General features: G+C 39.5%; 1 protein-coding gene across 1 annotated transcript in view; it reads right to left on the reverse strand.

Moving 5' to 3' along the window:
- The window catches only part of PCCA (propionyl-CoA carboxylase subunit alpha), a 270,787-nt gene that overhangs the window by 15,769 nt on the left and 231,904 nt on the right, over positions 1-23,114 (reverse strand). The window contains exon 22 of the mRNA XM_084201347.1: positions 168-308. Within this exon, the coding sequence (XP_084057473.1) occupies positions 168-308 (141 nt within the window). The remainder of the gene's footprint in view (positions 1-167; positions 309-23,114) is intronic.

Here is a 23,114-nt window from a genome sequence, read left to right on the forward strand (position 1 = left end):
CATCCTTCAGCACACTTTATTCTACAGGTGACTTAAAAAAAAATAAAATAAAAGAAACAAAACCAAGACACCAAAAAAACCATGTGACCTGTAGTTTCAGTTGCAGCAAGGTGAAATTTCTGTGGCATATATAATGAAAACACAGATATTTAGATCACATTTCTTACCATGTCCCCAGGCTTGACAGAAACTGCCACCACTGTTCCAGGCATGGGAGATCTCAAAATGCTGGAGGTGTCCTCTGCTGCTTTCTCTGGCATGTACTTGCTCAGCTCCGCAGCAACCTTCGTCAGTATTTGCAATTTGTACTAAAGAATAGGAAGAGGACTGGTTTAGAAAATTGTACCTTGGTGAATTCCAGTCAATAACCTGCATTATTTTATGGCATGTTTTTATGTAATCCATCTGTTAGCTGTTCTTCACGGGAGTGCCTGAAAAACACTGTTTGAAATCTTTATTCAGAGTTTCATTTTCAGGATGTAGAAAGAAAAATATGCAACCCCAGTCTGCAGCAAAGTGCATATAAAACCAAAGAATCAAGTACAGTAAGGAGATGTCAGACTCATTTTAAAATTGGGCATAGAGAGGGGAGATTCAAATTTAAAAACAAAAATGCCCTTATGCTTGCTGCACATTATCTTTGGTGGATAAGGAATATCAAGGGATTCTTTTCCAGTGCAGTGATGAACTGGAAATTGACCTTTTGGGAAAGTCTGCCAGACTGTCAATGACATGACTGATCTTAAACATTATGTTTACCTTTTAAACATTTACCATGTATTTAATGTTTGAAGTTAGTAATTTGCTCGGATTTTGCAATCAAAACCTATTAATTCAATTTCAGTTGTGATTTTTCATGCATAAGCAGCACAATCAAACCTCGTTGTATTGAATATGCTTTATCTGCAATAAAACCCATTCAGCAGCCATTACCTATCTGCAGAAAGTATTGTTTTCTCTAGCATGTTTTATAGCAATTAAAATCAGAGGGGATATATGATGACCCTCAGGTGAGAGGATCCCTTTAAACAAAACCCTTCGGAAGGCATATGAATATTGCCTAACGCGATTTCGGCCCCAGAGCTTTTAGTCTTTAAAAACTTGCCATTACTTGGCGAGCTCCCTGCCCTCAGACGGACAGACGGACGGACGGACGGTCGGCACCCGGGAGGGAGCGCACGGAGCCAGTAGATGGCAGCAGGTCTCTGTGCGATGCTTGCGCCTCGCCAGGGCACACCGAGCGAAGGCCAGCACCGCGCTTCATCAATAATTTAAACAAAGGTTTTAATAATAAGCATCCGACGGACGGCATTTACAATTCAAATGCGTATTTTGCTGATGTAAAGTTCAACACTTTGCTTGGAACAGTATGTTTTCCTCCAAAACAATTAGCTATTGTTTTATTAACAACAAAATGTCTTTACTTTTCATTTTTACATGGACAGAAAAAATCCGATATCCTTCTGGCGAAGGTAAAGGGGGACTCCACCTTCTGCTTCTGTCAGAAGCAGAACAAGGTATTTAGAAATACATGCAAAAGGTGATTAACTCTGCAGTGACATCTTTAAAATGCAGCTTTCAAAGCCGAATTAAAACAACCGTAACGGAGGATTATCCTCCTCCATAAATGGTGTGTGGACACACAACATTTTGTGAGATGAACAGTGTAGCCATTCGCTCAGAAATACTCGCTTCTAACCGGAAACAGAGGCGAACAGCTACGTGAACCGATCCTGCCACCACAGGCCAGCAAGTGTAGCAAAACGCCACAGCGATGCTCCCTGGAGCTGTAAGTGGCACCCCAAAATTTGAGGACCATTCCCAGCCATGCGCCTCGGTCACAATTGCCCTGGCACGGGGAAACCAGCACCATTTTGTATGCAGAAAGCAGCTCTAACCCCAAGGCTCCCGCAGGCCGTTGAGGCTGTGGCACTCAGGATTTCCACCCAAAGCACAGCCCAGTTCTCCCAGCTCAAGGCGCCGCGTCCAGGGCGCTGTGCGGCTCCTCTTTGCCAGGTGCACGTGTGCGAGCACACACAGACACACGCTCCGTGTGCAGGGACACGGCGGGCGATGCCCATAGGAGAATTGGTGACATAAGCTGCAAATAGAATTGCAGCAGTGTGACAAGTCAAATAATAACATCTTATGCATGTTTCTTTACTCTTGAGTGTCTGTTTTGCAATCAAGACATACAAGTGTCTGCCAGTTTCTGAAGGATATGATCCTTAAGTGAAATTACTGTGCAAATAAAAGCTTTTTACTCCTATTAAAATTCATCTGAGTCATAAGTGGCAAGGAAAAAAAGCTTGCAGAGTGTATTCTGCTGTCAATCTAATAAACATTCTGTGTAGAGGGACTATTTATCAAAGATAAATTGTACTTAAAAGTCCTTCATTAAATCTATGGGGGGGAATATAATTACAACAAATTGCACAGTTTCAGTATCCATGGTTGGTGTCTTCTTTGTACTCAGTTTGAAAATATTTGTTTTAAAAAAAGAAATAAAAAAAAGGAAGAATGCAGAAAGAAGTTATATTTGTGGACTGTATTGTTGCCTCTTCCGAGCAGCTATTTTGATATGATTTCAAAGGATTAGGTTTAGATGCCATTTAGTTTTTTTAAGCTACATTAACACTCCTGAGCTGCCCAATTTCAAAATTTAAACTTGAAGAGAAAGCCAGACCTTCTGCATTCATCTAGGTTACAGTATTTCACAGGGGTTGAAATACAGAATTCCCTATGCGCTTCACAACATTCAGCAGTGGGGGAAAAACACATTCCTCAGTATGCTGCACTTTAAAGCTCAGTTCTCCACACCAAGCTAAAATATCTCTACCAAACATTGTTTTTACTATCTTTATAATTTTCATATCTTTTAGATTCCTTTCTCTGCAGGACTCCTGCTTTGCTTGGAGTGAGATGTAAGAGTCAGTACTCTCAAAGCTTTAAAACGCAGGTCTTTGTTATTGATGAGCTGTTCCTTTTCCTTTTGTATTTGTTTATTGTTCTTTAGTCTGTTTGGGGGATAAGCAAGTTACTGTAATCAAAAAGTAAAAAATAACAACAGTAAACTTCTGGGGAAAGGCCTTTTTTTGGTACAGTTGGTTCACAAATGACCTTTCAGAATATAAAAAGACATAGCGCAAAGAAAGGTTCCTTCTCTGAGATTACCTTTGATGTATTTCTGCTGCTGACTGGACCCTACTAAATACCTGCATAAATATCCTTTTGTGATGCTGCTCCTTATCCCTGGAGAGGAGTTGTGGAGTGGGGTGCAGGGTGCTGTTCACCCAACCCTGCCTGCAGCCCGGTGAGAGCCACAGGACTCTCTGGAAGACCACGTCAAACAATGCTCACCAGTGCTGCCACAACAAAGACAATTAAGAAAATACCACATATTTTCATTACATGACGAACGCTGCTGCTATGCCTTTGATTTAGTGAGAACAATGCTGAACATAGGAAGCAGAAGTTTTGATATGCTGCTAACCGAGTGCGGATGAGGTTCTGATTTTCTTCCTTTGTGCTCAGAAGGAGGAGATGGGAGAAAGAAGGGGGTGTAAATTGGGGAAGGTCGTTAAGTTTGGGTTATAAATAGAGACCAGGAGGTTTCCACTGGCCTAAACCAGAAGAAACATTTGTTGGAGTCATAAATAGATTGCAGGTGGACTTTGAGAGCAGGGAAATCTGCTAGCCATCAGATCTGTGCTGATGAGTACTTGTCACCAGCCACTGCTCCACTCCGCAGGGTTTCAAAGCCCAATTCTGCCAGCCAAAGTAAAGTCAATAAAGCAGTACCAAAAGGAGCCATACAGCTTTTGATGGCACAAAACAGGTGTTTCTTTTCCACCAGACTACTGGAGTCCACAGTCAGTTGACAAAACTTATAGTAGGGAAAAAGGATGTTACTTATTTTCTAAGGGTAACAGCATCCTGTCCTGCCTCTCCCACTAAATTACACGCTTATGTAAAATGCAAAACTGCCTCTTACTACCAAATCTCCATGACATAAATAAGAACACAAGAAAAGGTCCAGTAATAGCAATACAGGGTGGAGGTAGGGGAGAAGAAACCAAATACACTGAAAATTATACCTCAGGTTTTGTGGATTGTTTTTTGTCAGTGCATTCCCTATTGATCCCCCAAGTCAGTAGACAAGTAGACTGACTGCTACAAAAAAGATGGCCGGGGCATATTTCACCCCATCTGTGCTTAAAACAAATTCTGCAGCTTGCACAGGTATGGTTCCTGTACTACATGCATCAGAATATTAGGCATATCTTCACTGAAATGTTCAAAATTGCTCTCTGTTACCCCTCACATTAGTTTATTAAATATGATCTTCCCTGTACACTTGAAACTCATGTCCCCAGAAGCTGTAAATGTTCAAACTCCATTGGAGATTTTATAGAGTAATCACTACCCATATGTTACTTACGTTAGTGTTTGGACTGCTGACCAGATGTGGATTTTCAGCATGCTTTACCTAGATGTTCAACCATGTTTTTCAAATGTCTGTCATTCCTGTGGTCAGAAGGGTGAAAATCTTACGTAGCTCAGATTTCAGTAGAGAAATTGTCTGCTCTGTGTCTTCATTATTTTCACTAGCCTCACAGTCTCGGGTTTGGAACCAGTGAAATGTATTAACTGTGGTCACATAATTTCCCTTCAGCATTCCTAATCCACGTCCTGCCTCAAGTCACTTCACTGTTGTCACCTGTGGTTTGACATCATCAATTCACTCGAGTACATTATTCTGTACTCAGTGGAAGCAACACCGAGCAATGTTCCAGTTCCAAACACAATGAGCACACTGCCTTTTTTATTAATGATTATACACGTCAACATCATGACCATACCCTTGCTTAGATTTCCACCACAGCATCTAAGCAGGAAAATTATTTATTCCATATCACTCGACGATGTCAGACACCATCTTCTTTCAGAGTCAAGGACTCCTTACTGAACAAGGAGATAAAGGACATTTTGCAAATCACTTTTTTTTTCCCCGAGTTTTGAGTTCTAGAGCTAATTTGCTTCCACAGGGTGGTGGTGAGGATTGGCATTAACATCTGCACAAAATAACAGCACTTTTAGTCCGGTGGAGGAGCAAACAAACTGCTACAGAGACAGCTAATGAAAAAAATAACAATAATAAAAATACCAAAACAGTCACAAAAATCACGAGCCTCTAGCAGCAGCAAAAGGGAAAGAAAACCGAGAGGAGCCTCACCACCACGTAGTACACACTCCAGCAGCAGAAACTTAATTAGACTCGCAATTCCGCCGCACTTCCCACTTTCCATTCCTTGTGTGATACATAATTAACACTCTAGAGAAACCTACCAAGGGTTAAAGCCATGCAAAAAGCAGCTTCCCTCGGCTGCAGACGGAGGCCGAGCGGGCAGGGCCGGGAGCGGACAGACAGACGGAGGGAGAGCCGGCGATGTCCTCCCGGCCGGGGCCGGGCGGGCGGCGCGGGAGCCGCAGCTGCCGCCGCCGGAGCAGCGCGGTCGCACAATGCTTTGACAACTCCATCAGCGCAGTCTCAAGGTAGCTGTCAATCAGGATGCATCATTTAATACAACAGCACACTAAGGATTTTCTCCTACAACCCACATGACAGCGTAGCTACAGCTCTATTTATATCAGCGCCCAGTTGTGTTTACAATGCTGTTGTAATTAGAAAAGATGCAACAGGCAGCGATATTATTCAGATTCCCATTTTGCCATGCTGCCGTGTAAAGTGCGATCTTGCTTCACAGAGTCATGCTAAATGACAAAAGCGCTATTTTCTTCAGTCTCTGTGCTCAGACAGCACTTCATTTGCAGCTATCTATAATTAGATTAATGGTGTAGTGCCGTACAAAGCAGGCCCACTTCACATCAGATAGCATATGAATTAGGACAAACACTTATTTCAATTCCAGGCAGAGAAAGCAGTGACTGGGGTATTTAGCATACCCTTTATGGTGGAATGAGATGTTAATTGTGTACCATTACCTCTAAACTGCTTGCTTGTTGTATAAATCACTGTGCTAATTGATGCAGAGATAGAAACGTAGCCACAGGCAAGAAAGCAACGGAATGAGAGCTGAAGATGGTGGATAAAGGATTATCGGGTAAAACCATATGGAGATGAGATTCCTTTGAAACCTGCCCACAAGCAGTACTACTATGAACTACAGGGGGAAAAGTGCTGCACGGGTGCCTAAGGAAAAATATATATATTTTTTTTATTATATAGTTTACATCATCATCTCAAAACAGAATCTTAGAAGCAAATCCAAGCCAAGCAGAAAACTAAAGAATAAATGTGTGTAATGAATTTCAACACGTGCTTCCAAAAGACAAGTAGCAGGCTGAGCCCGGCCTGGGAACAGGCACCACACTGCCCGAATTTGGGGAGCCTGAGTTAATAAGTAACACTTGCAAACTACGTAAAGCAGATGTTCCTCTGGCCCAACCAAGGACTAGAAATGTAGGCTCTGCAAACAGAAAATGTCCGTGCAAAAATAAAATATAAATAAATAAATAAATAAATAGAAAATCCAACCAAGACATTAAAGTGGCTACTGATAAGTTAAATGTCCTGATAAGGATGAGGAAGAAAGGAAGCAGCTTTTCACACGTGTAGTAAAAAATTATTCATATTCTGGCCCGGGCATATGCACACAAGAAAACTCATATAAACTCCCCTCTGTGTACTGCACAAATAAGAGGAGAATTTCTCAGAAGTAACAAGTAGCTGTGTCAGCACCAGGACTATCAAGGCCTGCTTTTTCTCAGATGGGGTTTGTAGTTGTTTGCCATGTAAAACACCATTACAGCCCTGGGGGTACTCCCAGCTGCACTCCCTGCATTCTCTCATCTTAAAAAACTCCATTTTAACCAAAGCCTCTGACCACACTCCCCACCACAGAGTTACAGCTTCCTCCTCCACCTGGACACATTTTACTCAAGAAACAGGTTGGACCATAATGATTTTTGGATTCTTCCTTCTCTGATATGCTTGGCTGAAGTCCACCATCTGAGTCAAAGGTACTGCAAAGCCAGAGAACAAGCACACACATGGAGTCTTCAGCATGCCTGCCTCACCCTCAGTTTCCTAAAAATAGCATTTAAAAAGGAAGATGAACTACAATACCACCTTGAACACAACATTCAAGGACAAGACAGCCTGGTGATGTGCTCACCTTTGAGCCACTGCTTATTCCCCCACAGACACTGCAAATCTGTTTGGCATCATTTCTATTCTGCAAAAGAGTGGCTCTAGTACACGTGCTGCAGTCAACACCACTGCGCTCTAAACCTAAACCCTCCTTTCCCCTCTGCCTTCCACATCATTGTATGAACTTTTTTTTAAGTTTCTTGTTCAGAAAAGTTGGTTGAACTTGTACACAGCTAAGACTTAGCTTCATACTTTGATCACTAAAAAAATGCTAGCAACTAAAATACTACACAAATGTCCTGTTCTAAGAAAATGTATTTCCTTCTCTTGCAACACGATACCTGAGAGCGAGTGCTGACTTTCAGACACAAGCTCTAAGATCTCAGTACAGTGCAATAAACTTCCAAAAAAATACAAGATATCTTCCCCTTGAGTGTTCAATCCCCTCTACTCCAGTGTTTGATATTGCCTTAGCTTGAAAGAGCAAAGAGAATGCGTTATGTCTGCTAGACACCTCACTCTTCTAAGGTTCATTAAAAAGAGTGAGATGCTAGATTTTCCAACCTTGTTTTTAATTTTCTTTTGGATCTACTTGTTTTTTCTACTCATGGCACCTAATTATTACTTGGGGCGAGAGGGGTTAAAGTGTTAATTATTACTTGGGGTAGGAGTGTTGCAGCAGTGTCTACTGATCTCAGATCCCAAAGAAATACAGTAACAGATATATATGTAGATGAGTATCCATGTATATAAATAGAGGGCTTAGGGGTGGACAGTTACCCATTACAAACGAGCAGGACTAATGTACAAATTACTGCTTGCAAAAATCAAGTGAATAGCAGAGGGGAATCATGTACTGGTTGATGAAGTGCTTCAGTTACTCCAAGAGGAACCTTTAGATTATTTCCAACACAATAAACCAAACAGGAGTAAGCAGAGTGATGGTAAAAATATTTTGACAATAGAATTCCACAGTTTTAAATATTGGTCACCAGACATACTAATCTGAGGATATCCTCCTTTATCACTAAAGCTTACAGCTTTAAGGAAACACTAGCTGTATCTGCACAACCAAAGGGACCCAAGAAATAGAAACAAATGGTAGTAGAAAAATGCCCCTGTGTTGACTACTTTGAAATAACACCTCCCAAGCGTGCAGCTGGTTGACTCAAATGGAAATGCATTGAGGAAAAGAGCTGTGAAGCTGTGTAACACTCCTGTTCCTAATCATTAATCACTTTTTTTAGGCCATTTAAACTAGCCCATTAGAGCCTGTAGCAAAATGCCAACACTCCCATCACTTGCATGTCAGCAGTGCTGGTGTTAACAGGAGAAAATATATGGTTTCTATGACTGTGCCCCAGTTCTACAGCATTTGCTACTTTTAATTGAAAGAGGCAGTTAAACACAAGGTAAATCATTCAGTTAGCTAAGCTGTTTAATAACACATAATTGATAATGTCAATGTGCTACAGTGACATAATGCATCACTTTCATCACCCTTATGCTTCAAATACAGTCAACTTATACTTCAAACATTTACTTTAAATCTGCTATTTAATGACAAAGCCAGGGAGAACTGCTCTGAGTACCACACGTGGAACATGGGTAAAACACACAACACTGCCTCAACTCATCTGCAGGTTGGTTAGAAACGAGTTTCTGCCAAAGCATTTGCAACTTTGTGAAAATGGCTTGGTTACATTATTAGTGACTTGCTTTTTGTCTCAAAATACCAGAAGTTCCTACTGTAATAATTTCCATTTCTCTGATAAAATGTGTTGAAAAAGAGCATGAAAATATCTGCACAAGAAAAAGCAACTACTTGTTTTCTGAAATGTGTCCCAGTCCTGCAGGCTTTTGCCTACTTTTGCCTAACTTTTCACACATAGCCAGGCCAACAGCAGCCACCAGGGCTTCTTTTTAGTATAAGGAAGATTAAACATGGAATACAATCTAGAGTAGAAAAAAATAAATCTTGTAGCTATGTACAGACAGTGTGGTAAACATGACTAACCCTATTATATAATACTGAGGTTTTTAACATGTATTAATTTAAAAATAAATTTTATTTCTACAAGTATTTAAAATGGGCAAGAACATTTGACCTGTTTATTTTATATGACAATAAAATTGTTACCACTGACAAGAACCATACAATTGGTTCTGCATTGTGTAGCAGAGAACATCCAGATGGCTGCAAAATGGGATGGGTTTTTTGTTTCATTTTTAAAAAAAATACACCCCCTAAAAAACCCAACAAACAAACAAAGCATAATCCCCCCAAAACAAACAAACAAAAAACCAAGCAAACCACTTAAGTGACCACTGTTACAGGACACATGCAGGAAAAGGTGAGGGGCAGACCCAGTGGTAGCAGGCAAGATTAAGTGTGCTGATAGTCTGAACCTCCAGGTAACTATACCTATTACAGTTTCCTGCATGGAACTATAATATTTGCTTGCTGTGAGATTTCAGCTGTACCACAGCCAGCATGGCTGGAAAGGCTCAGTATTCTGAAAATAAAAACATGCTGCCTCATAAGTAGCAACTTGCCCTGCTCCTGTTCTTGCCCATGAAAAGCAGCTGTAGAGGTAACATCATCACCTACAACTACATCTTGAAATATTTCAGAGAGAAGTTTGGTTCAGCTGTCCTGGAGTTCACTGTCTGAGGACTTACACAGATGTCCCCAACTAATAAAGGCTGCCATGAGCTGCACTGGCCACGGGCGACTACGAACTCAGTTGAACGTCTTGACACAGTAACTTGTTGGAGTAAGAGATTTCACAACAATAAAAAGCAAGTCCATTGATAATAAATGGCTCAAGGCTTACAAAAGCAACCTGTAGAGTCTGGTTTGACTAGAAACCAAGGTAATTAACTTACAAAAAAGGAAAAGCCAAAGATGTGTAAAACAGAAGTACCAATTATATAGCAAACCAAAACCTGTAGGATACTTACTACTTTTCACCATGATTCCTTTTGGTTACCTACAAATTTGTAAGCTATTCAGTAAGTTTAGAATGAAAGGACTTTTTGAAAGTACTATCTGATTTGGGACATAACATATCCTCACTAGGAAAAAAAACCCACAACCTAGTGAGTAAAATTCATTTACAGAAAGGTCAAGCAAATGCTGCTTCATTTGTAGGCACCAATGTTTTTCCCCCTCTGGGTGGCCAGGATATAATAAATGTTTGACTCCTCTTCCCTTCAAGCTCAGTGCTACTTTTGGCACTCACTTAAATGGAGGGGAAAGGAGAGCAGAGAGGTCTTTCATTCACTGTGAGGATACCTACAACCACAGAGAACATTTAGATGGACCTTAATTCCCACTGACTGCAAAAATGGTTTTAGTCTGTACATTTCATAGGGAGAAAACTGCAGAGCAAACTGCATTCTTTCACAGCTTACTAAGTTTTCTAATGGTTGGGCAAGCTCTGGTTAGAGCTCAGTCTGTTAATTTGCCTTGGAACACTTCCAAATACTACTTGGTAAGCCACAGCATCTTTCTGTTTTGTTTTGTACAGCAGGTAGCACAATGACATCTACAACTGGAGAAAAATGTGTGTAGGAGGCCACTGCCTTTTTACAGACATTTGATTCAGTATATTTTAATTCTCTCTGGACTGAGAGGGATTTAGGAAAGTTTCAATATGAAGCCCCTTGAACCTGGGCAAGTCCAGATAAGTGTGTAAGGCTGTTGTAGACTCAGAATTCCAAGCAGGAGTCTAGATGGTCATGAGGGGAAGCTGTGAGAAAGGAGTTCATGTGTAAAAACTCAGGTCATCCAAGATGGTGCAGTTTTACATAAATGGTGTGATAATCTCTTCCATATGTCTTCCTGACAGACACTCTCTTCTCACACCATGGCAATTGCACAGCCTGACTACTGATTTAGGGGGTTTAGTACCATTACTGGCCAGCTTAGAGATAGAGAGGCTTTAGATCCTGGATGTGATCTTGTTCTGGATTTGTTTTTGTCAGTAGTCCCACTAATTTCACTCAGTTCACAGTATCACCCAAGATACTTTAGTTAGAACTTTGAATTCAGTAAGATCTAAGTGAATTACTACACTGCACATAAGCAAGAACATATCTGCCTGGAAAAAAAATTGTTGGAAAATTAATCCTTCATTCTTACTGTCTTCTTCAGGAGGGGGCTGCTGAAAAACCACTTAGTTGTGCTCTACTTTTTCATTCCACAGTTTAAAAAAATACATTTTTATTTCAGATGCGATAAAAGAAAAGAGTGACAGTAAGACTATGAAAATCCACCCAAAATCTACACATTTTATTATAGGCAATAAAACAGGGTTTAGTTATGGTTTTTAAATTATACTAGATACGAAATCATCATGAAAGTCTCACAGCACTGGTGTGATACGGTTTCCACCATTAAACTTCCAGTGATTGTTTTGTGGCATTAGGAAGGCTATAAACATTAGCAATAGATGCACATTCTCTAACCTTTGTCACTTAGAAGTACATGCTATTGCATCCCTGATTACTGGCAGAACTATTCATGTAGGACTTAAAATGCTTTTTTATGTCACAGATTAGTGCTTTTGTAATTCAAACCTTCCATGACAACATATGCTACTATCTAAGGGCTAGGTTCAAAAAGACTTACATACCTAAAGTAGGACACTTGAGCACAATTGAAGCACCTAAATCCAATCTGGCAATACAAATCCCTGATCATGTGTCACTTAGCAGTGAAGGTACTTGTGTTCTATCTTCCTTCCTGGTTCAAAATACACATTTGGAGCTTTGCTTCTGTACCTTCTCAGTATCACATAATACAGACACTTCCTTCTTCAGGTCCAAATGTGCCACAAAAGTCAGGAGAACAGGGTCCAGTTCTGCTCTAGGAGCCACTTCTACCTTCTAGGAGCTTCCACTACATAAACAGGTCTACAAGACAGCTGGAGAGGGACTTCTTACAAGGGCCTCTAGTGACATGAGAAAGGGGGATTGATGCCTTTAAAACTGAAAGAGGGTAAATTTAAATAAGATATTAGGAAGAAATTCTTTACTGTGAGGTTGGTGGGACACTGGAACAGGCTGTTCAGAAAGGCTGCAAATGCCCCATCCCTGGCAGTGTTCAAGGCCAGGTTAGACAGGACATTGAGCAACGTGGTCTAATGGAAAGTGTCCCTGCCCACAGCAGGAGGGTTGGAATGAGATGATGTTTAAGATTCCCTCCAACCCAAACTATGAATATACGGTTCTATGATTAAACAACTTATGACTGAGCTGTCTTAGCCCAAACCCTCAACACTCCTGTAAGAAGTGAGTCCTGGGACTCTTTTATCAGTGAGCAGCAACATTGTCCAGTGGACTTGGGACTGGGGATGAAGTGATGAATGATGCTGTATGCACTATCCTGACATGAAGAACTTCCCACTGAGGGTGGCAGAGCACTGGAACTGGCTGCCCAGGGGGGTGTAGGGTCTCCCTCTCTGGAGACATTGCAAACCCCCCTGGATGCGTTCCTGTGTCCCCTGCTGCATGTGACCCTGACTTGTCAGGGGGGTTGGATCAAATGATCTCCAGAGGTCCCATCCAACCTAAGGATTCTGTGATCCTGTGAAATATGCTTGACAGGGCAGTAAAAGGCAATCACTCAAACTACTAACAGACTAAAGCACCTCAGTTAATAATTCATAGCTGTTCCCACCAAAGTTATTATATTGTGTGAGCTTTCACCATTACTTCATTATTGATTTAACCTCTGTCCTCACAGCAATATTATGAAATTCTTGCTTAAAGTGATTTAGTGTTCAATTTTTTAATTAAACTGAGTCTTTGTGAAGCATTCACAGAGTGTACTGATCTTCATTTTTCATCTCTGTTTCTGACACAATTCTTTACACAACATGTGAAACTCTCTGACTATCCTGCGAATGAAAACAGTCAGAAAGAAAGCTAGGAATTTTTCCTGAAATGCAAATCAAATTCAAAGATAATGGACTTTGAATAAATATTTTATCGGTTCTCCACTTCATTGAACAATCTTTTTTTTTGTTAAGACCTGGGAAATATATTTGCAATTGCCATTATAGGTTTTCTTTTAGAGATTCATTTTCATAGAAACACAGAATGGTTTGATTTAAAAGGGACCTTAAAGATCATCTAGTTTTAGCCCCCTGCTATGGGCAGAGATTCCTCCCACCAGACCAGGGTGCCCAGATTTTACACATTCTGTCCTATCTTATTATGTATCTAAACTATGCTTATTCCTCATACCAGCATTTTTCTGAGTGTAATCCAACAGAATAATTGCTCAGACAACCTACACTAGATCTGGAGTATTGCACTTGGAGCTACCACTGGTTTAGATGCAAAAGCTGTTTTCCAGGGTCACCAGGCTAAAATCTCAGCTTGTTTAAAAGGTGAAATGCAACTTGCCGTGCACTTATTTCAATCACTAGAAAACTTTGTTGTGTTTTTTTAAACTGCTAATCCTTGCTTAAAAACCAAAAACAAACAAACAAACAAAAAAAAAAAACCAAAAACCAAAAACTATGGAAAAAAAAAGAAAACCACAAAAAAGCCACACCACAAAAGCACTAGCCACATTTGAACTCCTTCTTAAGTCAGTTGTTAATCAGTAAATTTCTCTACAGTGGGAAAAGATTAGGAATGATCCACTAACCACAAGGTAAAAACAGTCAACTGGAAAGAATTTTAGTGGCAATAATATAGATAGAGTAATATATAGTTAGATATCTATTTTCAACATACCAGTTCATCACACTTGGCATAAATAGCAATAGGAGTGAGTCTGTGTATCAATAATTATATAAATCTAGTCTGGGAACAGGAAAAGGAACTCAGAACAACAAAGAATGCTGCTGAGAAAGACAAATTCCTGAGTGTTGCTGTGTAATGTGAAGATGAAGAGAAGGAAAGGGTTTTAGGACTAGAAATAATTAGCACTGGTTTTCTCCATCACAGTACTCTCACTACTCAGTATAATGCTAGGAAGAAACATGCAGGTTATCTGGAAATTTTAAAGCTTCCCAGTTTGTCTGTCAAATCTGCAAAGAAATAGAACTGAGGACATTTCACAGTGAGATAAGATCAAAGTTTAACAGATCACTCTTCTAACATTATTCACTAATAAATTTTTTACGTGAGACACGTGGCAAAAATTTTTATTTTCTTTAAATTTTAACTCTATCCAACATGGCTGAAATTTGGCTGACAATGCAATACTGGTCTGGCTAACAAAGGGATGTTTTCATCAGTAGATGAAAACTGCAACACACCAAGCAGAGTGGTGAAAGGGCAGTTAAGCAGCTCGGCACTCTATACTTCAAAATGGACTCAATAACTAAAATATTTACAAATTTGACTACAAGGTGCTCAGAGAAGACCACTGTTGCTGTGTAAGGCAGGCAGCTATGCATTCATGTGTGGAAAAAAACAGGACAGGGGAAGAACAAAACTAGTTATGTGGCTTAAAGGCTAGGGAACTCAGCTGGGAAGAGGAGAAAACTGCATTCTGCCCAGCTACCTCGTCTGACATGGGGAAATGGTTCTGAAAATTGGGATCAAAATTTGCTTTCCCTGTAGAATATCTCAAGCACAGGCTTTCTTCTCCTCGCTCTCTAAGACTTGGCAATTACAACATATTGCAGGCATGGAGCAAATTTTAATTCTGTCACATGGAACTTAGCACAGAACTCCCACCCCCAGTCTTGTAGGCAAGTGCTATCAGCAGCAAGGGGAGCTGCAAAAAGTGACCACCTCTACCTCTTACTGCTATGAATTTTCATCGGTGTGGCCACAGCTGCTGGGCTTTGGGCTGAACTCAATTCTGCCCACCTATGCTAGATGTTTCCCAAAGACTGTTCTCTCAGGAGACTTGAGCTGCACTCAAGTACTTTGTTTCAGCAGCACAGGGAGGATAAGTGATTTGATATGCAGTTCTGCAGAGCAGGGTTGCTGCGAAGACACAGGTACCTTTAGTAAGACGGCTGTGAAACCTATTTTAGGTGTCCCGAGGACACTCAGAAGGTTACTGTGTCCTAAACCTCCTGGTCTCAAGAGGTCCAACCTTCTTGGACTCAGACACATAAATCATACTGGAATCTTGCTGTAGGTGGCAAAACAGGCACTTGAACTGCTCTGAGCCTTTCAGCTTGATGCTTAAAGACATCTGTATACACGATACTGAGACACTGTTGTCAAAGTGTGTCACACAGATGTTTTTTTTATTTCTGTAACACTGATTAGTGACAATTATCCATCTACCTTCATTTCTCTATGGATTACTTTCTACAGACAAATTTTACTCATGATGAAATGGTATCTACCAATTACAGTCACATGGCTCACATCCTCTGCCCCTTTTTCATTGACAGACAACTTATTTTATTCCTCCAGCTCTTCTGACTTACTACGATTTCCAAACATGAAATTCTAGACACCTGTTGGACCAGCTACAGCTTGGTTGCAAGTTTTTCGTTACTAAATATCTGAAATGAGACAAGGCAGAATTCTCAGTGTCTCCTGCTCTCTTCATATGGTATGTGATATTCAGTAACTTATTTGCTCATATATGAAGACTTCAAGATCACAGTGCAGATTGTGAAGACAATGTTTGAGTTACACGATCAGTGACCAAGTCTCAGTTGTATGGTCACGTGTAATCCAAAAAAGGGTTCTGTGTTTCACAGTTTCAGTGCTTTAGCTGCTGCTTTTTAACACATTTTCTGTAAGACAGTTCATTGTCATTATAAGGGAATAGATGCAAGAGCAATCCAAAGCCATCTTCATGGCTGACTCATGTTTGTGGTAGTTGAACTCATTGTCCTTCCTTGCTATTCTTTCATGGAGCCAGTGGCTTCAAAGATGATCAATGAACATGACTCCTTTCTCCCCTTTCTGATTATTTGCTAATTTTGGAAGACAAGGACTTTTGACTGCAGAGTCCATAGTCACAATGATATTTGAAGCTTCAAAGTCTGCTGACCTACAGCATGACCAAGGGCCTGGCTCACTGCAGTCAGTTAAGACTGTGGTTCCACTTAAGGAGCGTCAGAGGACTTGGTACCAGTTGGGATCTTACCTTAAGATCGATTACAGGCATTGGATTTCTCTTCCCCCTTTAATACAAAACAAAACTAAAATGTGTCTGCTGCAGTTATGGAGGAGAAATCTTGCTAAAACTTGCAGCTGTAACTTGCCTCATGATATCATATTACATGATCTTCACTGTTCATATATTTGATAGAGCAAAATTTAATGACTTCATAGAATCAAATTAATTTCTCCTATGCTGTATTCATTTTAAAATAGAATCAATATTATTTACCCTACCTGACAATAATGTCCCGTGTTTCACATACAATTGATTCAATGCCAGCAGGTAGTTATCAATGAATGCACTTTGCTGTGGTAAATGAACACAATCAATGCCCAGAGATGTGAGTTTTCTGGTGTGTGACTGAATTGTAACTGAAGTGAAAGCTGAGTCCTGTCTTTTTACAAAGTACAGTAACAATCTGAAAAATTACCAGGCAACACCACTGCACACTGAACATCTGACAAGGTTATGCCACATGAGGTAGCCAACAGAAAAAAAGGAAACCTCAAGAAAGAAATGTTAAAGATCCCCAGCATTTCTTGAAAAATATTTATGTTTGAGCTCCTGAGCATCATATGAGCATCATGTGAAAGACAACTCTGTATTTTGAAGGGCGCACTGCAAAAATTTCTATTTGTTTTGTTCAAAACAGAGTAAGAAAAAAATGTTTAGTTCTAGGGAGGACATCCAAAGACAGCATTATTCAATTAGAAAAAAATGTATTAATGTAATATCAGTCAATATAAGCTAAGATTCATTTTAAATTGTATTACGTACATTGAAAACAATGCTAATGTCAATGAGAGTGACAAAACAACTCTGTTAACTTCAAAGTCAAGTAAAAATAGAGATTTTGGCAAAGTCATTTTGTTTACAGCTACTTAAAGTAAAATGTGAGAGAAGAAGATTTTAGAAGACATTCGAGATAAGGGTGGGATAAGCTCCCCTTTCAGTGGAAGCTGCTCTTCTGGTTGCTCTTTCTCCCTTACAGACCATATCTTTGAGCTCCCACAATCTTTTAATCTTTTTAAGGCAGTCCCCATTTTTCCTAGAGCAACTCAACCTAGCTTGCACCACTCTGAAGTTGTGATGCAGCAGTCACTTTCCCAGCTACCAAGGTATCACTTCTTTCTAGCCACTTCCTCAACCTTTATACATATTGAGCAATCCTGCTTTTACTTATAGAAAATTCTAGGAAGCAAACTGAAGAAAAGCTTAGTTCCACAGCACACTTCAGCACATGCTTTACTACCGATTTAATATTCAGGTATTCTTTGCATAAGAGCCAGGAAAACAAAACCAGAATGCTTTAGATTTGGAACATTTATATATATTTATGGTGCGAGAGAGAGAATAGTGATTTAAAATATAAACAATCTTTACTGCTCACATCTTTCAGAAATCAACTACAACTTCACAGCTTTTTTTACACATACCTTATAAGACTTAAGTTGCCTTCCTTGAAAAAACCTATGAATTCCTGAAAATCTAGAGTAGCTCTTTTCCTTAAAAAAAAGAACAAACCTGCTCATATATTACATCTATCATTGTTTTGCTATTTGCTTGCAAAAAATACAGCAAGCCAGTATGTGCAATCCATACTTCCTCCCTTTTACCTGTGTTTCATAAAAACATCCTTATGACAACCACAATCTCCCACAATTCTCACAAAAACAGAACAAATGCTATACCTAGCTTGACAGAATAAATATAAGACTGAACTGCAATTAACAATCTATGCTTTTTATTTTTTTCCTGTGTAATATTAAACTAAGCAGAAGAGAAATTTGCACGACTCCCTTTCAGGTGCCCATGATGACAAACAATACTCAATATAGCATATGGGAAAATGCAGAGAGCCACTGCAACTGCTGGAGTCCACAAAACTGAAGGTTTGGCAATGGGGGCAGTAAGGCAATTTAGTCTAGGAGTCAACAACCACCACCAAAGAATATTTTATGTTTGCTGTTTTTTCTTTTTGTTTCTATTCCTCCCAGCCTCATCTTCCCAACATTTGACTTTTATATTTGAAATATCAGTTATTAATTGGTTTCATAATTTCACCAATTCATTTAACATTCATGTCAACAAAGTTACAGATGGGGGGGTGGGCAGGGGAGGGGGGAGGGAAATTAATTAAGCTTCTTTATCACATGCAGAACCATATTACCTGAACACACAAAGTGCAAACATCATCTGATTCATTCATATCAACATTAAACTGTTTCCTTTTTACCTAAATTCAATCTGAATAAACAACATTTTTAATAACATAAGCACAGTGTGTATGTACAAATTGTATTTATACATTTACATAAGTAAATGTAAGAATCTATTTCTGTTTTAAGGTTATAAAACCTTTTATCTTACAGCTGTGAGTCTTCCTCTTGCACAGGAAAGAATGTATTAAGCAGGAGGGGTTAAGTGGAAGGGAGTTTATCGTGATCAGCAACATGAAACATGGAACAAAAACAAGGCTTTCTCTTGTTTGAAAGGCATTCTAAAGGAAGTTTTGTTACTCAGTAAAGGTATTAGATAGTACATCATCCAGTAAAAAGAAATTCTGCTGGTAATGCGCCCAGTAAATTCCAGACTTGAAGAGAAACTTTCTGTAACATCTCAGCTTTAGGGGTCAAGTTCAAGTGCCATTGCTATTTGGGATGCTTTAAGGCATCCCATCTGGCTTCTGCATGTTGCTCTAGAAAACTGCAGGGCAAAATCAGACTGTTCTTTTTTTCAGTTCTGAAAAATGCTGTCCCTTAGCCAGGAAACAGTAGCAAAATATCACAGGACAGACAAACAGAACTACACTCTACTTGAAAAGAAAGCACAGGTATATGGTTTTTTCACAGTGGGATAATGAGAAAAACATTCACAAAAGGCCCTTCTGTAAAAAAAAATAAAAATGAGGCAAGTCATACATTTGCTGGTGGATGGTTGGGAAGGAGTTTCAGGGTTTCAGGTCTTCCCTCCATGGCAGTTGACTTTGATTAAGACAAATAGATTCTTAATTTTCTACCGGCAGTTTATCTAGATGAAGCCATTTCTGGACCTGGAGATGTGGAAAGGACCCAGGACTGTGGAGGCAGCAGATAAGGGTTCATCCACATGGCACACACCAAAAACTTCAATTAAGTTTTTGAGTAAGGAAGAGCCTGTAGGAGTGGGACAGGAACTGGCAGAATATGAGCACATGCACAGGTGGTGAAGGAGAACAGGGCTGAAAGGGCAGCCTGATGATAAAAGGCACAATCCTTGAACTTTTTGGCTGCTCTGGACACCACCACAGTGCACATCCTCTCCCTTCAAACTGCTGTCTGAAGTGGAGAGGATTTGTCCAAGTGACATAAATACACAAGTGAACCCTATATGATTTCTGATTCATCATGTACTCCCTGATCAACATGGATTACCAAAAAGGCAAGTTTAATCATTTTAATTTCCAGTTATTTTACCCACTTTACTAATTACCATTATAGCACTGATTAGTCTGCAATAGTTATTCATTAGCTGTAAGTTGAACAAGGGCTGATTTGAAGCAATTACATTTACTCAACATGTTCTGAGGACTAATTATTTCACAGTCATCAGATGATGACAAGACAATAATAAAGACCCAAAAGAATAAGGGGTGAAATTCTAAAATATCCTCAGAATCACTTCTATCTTCTGTTTGTGTATTATTTGATAAAACCAACTTTCCTCCAGACAGAGTAACTAAGGATGTTACTGTAGATCATAGATTACTGAATAGAAAACCAGACTTTGAGACAGCTCAGTGTTATACCTTATGTACTTGGTCTTGGACAAAGGCTGTGTTTTGCCTGTCTGAAGCTCTTCTTACAGGTGATTATGGTATCTTGTTCCTGGAGAATTTGTTTGTCCTTGCACTCAGAGTTCTCCTCCTTACCCCATCAATCCTTAGTGAAAAAAACTTCTTCCTCACAAAAATCACATGAGGAGAGTATTTCTTGCTTCATTGGCTTGGAGTTGTCATGGCTATACAGGATATGTCATAGGGAAGACACTGAAATCTGGGCCAGAGAATGTGTCTCTGAAACATCCCTGGGCAAGTGCCTCATCCCCATGAGTCTTTAGAATGATGATAGCAACATACTAGTACTCCCTCAAATGATTTAAAACAACTCAGAATTAAAAACAATGGAAGAAAACAGCAGCTTAGGTCGCACACCCAGAACTAGAAAGCCTAAGATGATGATGATTATTATTATTAGGGAAACATCCAAGCCTTTTCCTTTAAACCTTGAGTCATTTCTTTACTTGATGAAACAAAAACACAAAGTACAACATTTAGCAGAAATAAAACAATACAGAAATACTGAAATGGATACAAACATGTCAAAAAAAAACTTCAAATAAGAATGGGTTTTGTTATAGCCAATCATGACACTGAGAACAGATCAAATGACCTCCCAATATATCTTGTACTCTACAAAAGTTTAACAATGCTCAAAAAAAAAGTGTGTGATGGGGGCAGATGAAAGTCATGGACCTACTTCGGACGCCTTTCTTAGCAACTTCTATTTTTACATGATCTGACCTGTTGCCTTTGCTCATCACCCAAAATAATACCAAGACCCCTCCTCCCCTGCCAAAGTCGCCCTGCCAAGTTCCACAATGAGTTCCATTGATTTTCAAGACATATTGTCAACTACCTAATAATTTAACTGGTAGGCACAGCTCTTTCGGTTGAAGCTTCAGTTTCTCAAACAAAAGCTAACCACCTGAGACCACAGAGGACAGGATATGAGCTACTTATAGCAACACTGGACCAGTGAACAAGAATAGCAGGAAAGCTGCTTATTTTATTTTTTTTTCTCCAGCAAAGCCCTTTGAAGTAAACTATTTATTAAACATTATAATACTCGAAACAAAAATCTTTGAAGGCAGGTTATCCTCCTCTGCACCATGTCCCGTTGTGAATGAATTGCTTCCTTTTCCTTTTTGGATTTTTTTCACTTGTGAAACTGACACTCAAATTGTTCTCTTAAGCTACTTGGGCAAGCCTTCGCCTTTGCCGAGAGGAAAAATCCATCCATCAACAACAGGATCATTAAAAATATTTATAACTCAAACTACTTCAATATCACTGCACTGTAAGCAGCCACTCTGTTCATCAGGAAATGTTATATAAATACAATAAATAAGTTCCTTGTGCACAGAAAAACAGTATTGATTAATAAGTAATGATGCAAACAGATCATATGTAACAGAAACAAGCTAACAGTAAGGCTTAATTTTTCACTTCTTTAATTAAAAAAGTAAATTCTCCCCATTAACCCTGTTACTGATGAATACATGTGGTTTTTCTTTGTTCTTCTGATTAAAACATTCATCTCTCTCCCTCTCTGTTGTTGAAAGAACCAATTTGTCTCTATAGCATCACTGTAGTATCATTGGAAGTTTTAAAACCAGACACAGAGAATTGTCTTTTCAAATACATGTATTTGGGCTGCAGAGACAGAGCTGTCACACACAGTGCTGTATTTGCATCTTTGAAAATCTGGCACTGATGTGCAGTGAAGAAGAGGAGTGCTCTGAAACAACTGCTCAGAACTGTCTGAGCCTGAGAAATTCCCTGGCCAAAGCCTGGGAAATAATCAGAAGAGAACTGAAATTCCCAGTGGGCCACCATGCATGCCTGCATAGTAAAGATGTCACTGGCAAGCTGTAGAAAAAAATCATATTAAAAAAGATTTTAAGAGTTCTCTACTGAGAGAAATATTTTACTTTACTAAGAGACAGTGGAGAACTATTGATACCCTGATTCCTGAAAGATGGAAGAATTTGCAATTTCCACTGATTTGCATGCAGGCAAGAGGAATCTATCACATCTGAAAATGTAATCACAAAAATACAACACACGATTCCTGACTAATTTCTTACCTAAGGAGCAGACCCAGCCTTTTTTCATGCAAAACAAACCACTTTTCTTTGAGTAGGCACATTTTCTCAATTTGTTTTGCCTTGTGATTTCAAGTACAACCTGGCACACATACGAGTGATGACCAAGCACTAAGAATATTGAATAATCTTCTCCTCCATCTCTTAGACATCAAATGTGTCCATCTGACAATATATTTCTATTGCATATCATACTTTTGCATTTCACAGAATCACAGAATGTTCTGAGTTGGAAGGAGCTCACAGGGGTCATTAAGTCCAACCCTCACATGGGGATTGAATCCATGACCTTGGTGTTATTAGCATCCATGCTTTAACCAACTTCACCTTCCAGAAACACCTATAAAGAATTTTTAAAGCATATATAATACCTTCAGTGGGTTTTTTAGCCCACTGTGAAATACTTTCTTATCTATAGAAGTGGTCTAGGTGCCTCCCACTTGATGTCTGCCACCACCAATCAGCCTTAATTTATCTGTGCTGCACATAAATAATTTGCATTCTCACCATCCTAAGCTGAAATTTGGTGGACTTATTCAATGCCACAGTCCTGACTTTTGAAGAATAAAGAATCCATTCTTTAATAATTTTTCTTACTATTGGGAGATGTCAACTTGCCTTTAGCCATGCTACTGCCTCTACCACAAGGACATAGCAGCGAGAAGACAGAAAAATGACACACACTTGTAAAATTTGTACCTGTGGCAACCACTGTAGTACTGGAGAACTTGGAGAAGGATTCTCTCTGGTGAGAAAACCACAGTGTAAACTCATAATTTGCTGGAGAGTTTAAAGACTTTCTATGGAATTGAAGTGCTCTGAATATAAACTATTGCAAATGAAGAAAGATTCCTTGGGCATTCATAATTCTATTACTTATGAATCCTTAGTCCCATGGAAACTATTGAGAAA

This window comes from Fringilla coelebs (genome assembly GCF_963513975.1).
Source record: "Fringilla coelebs genome assembly, chromosome: 2".
In the NCBI taxonomy this organism is placed as follows: Eukaryota; Metazoa; Chordata; class Aves; order Passeriformes; family Fringillidae; genus Fringilla; species Fringilla coelebs.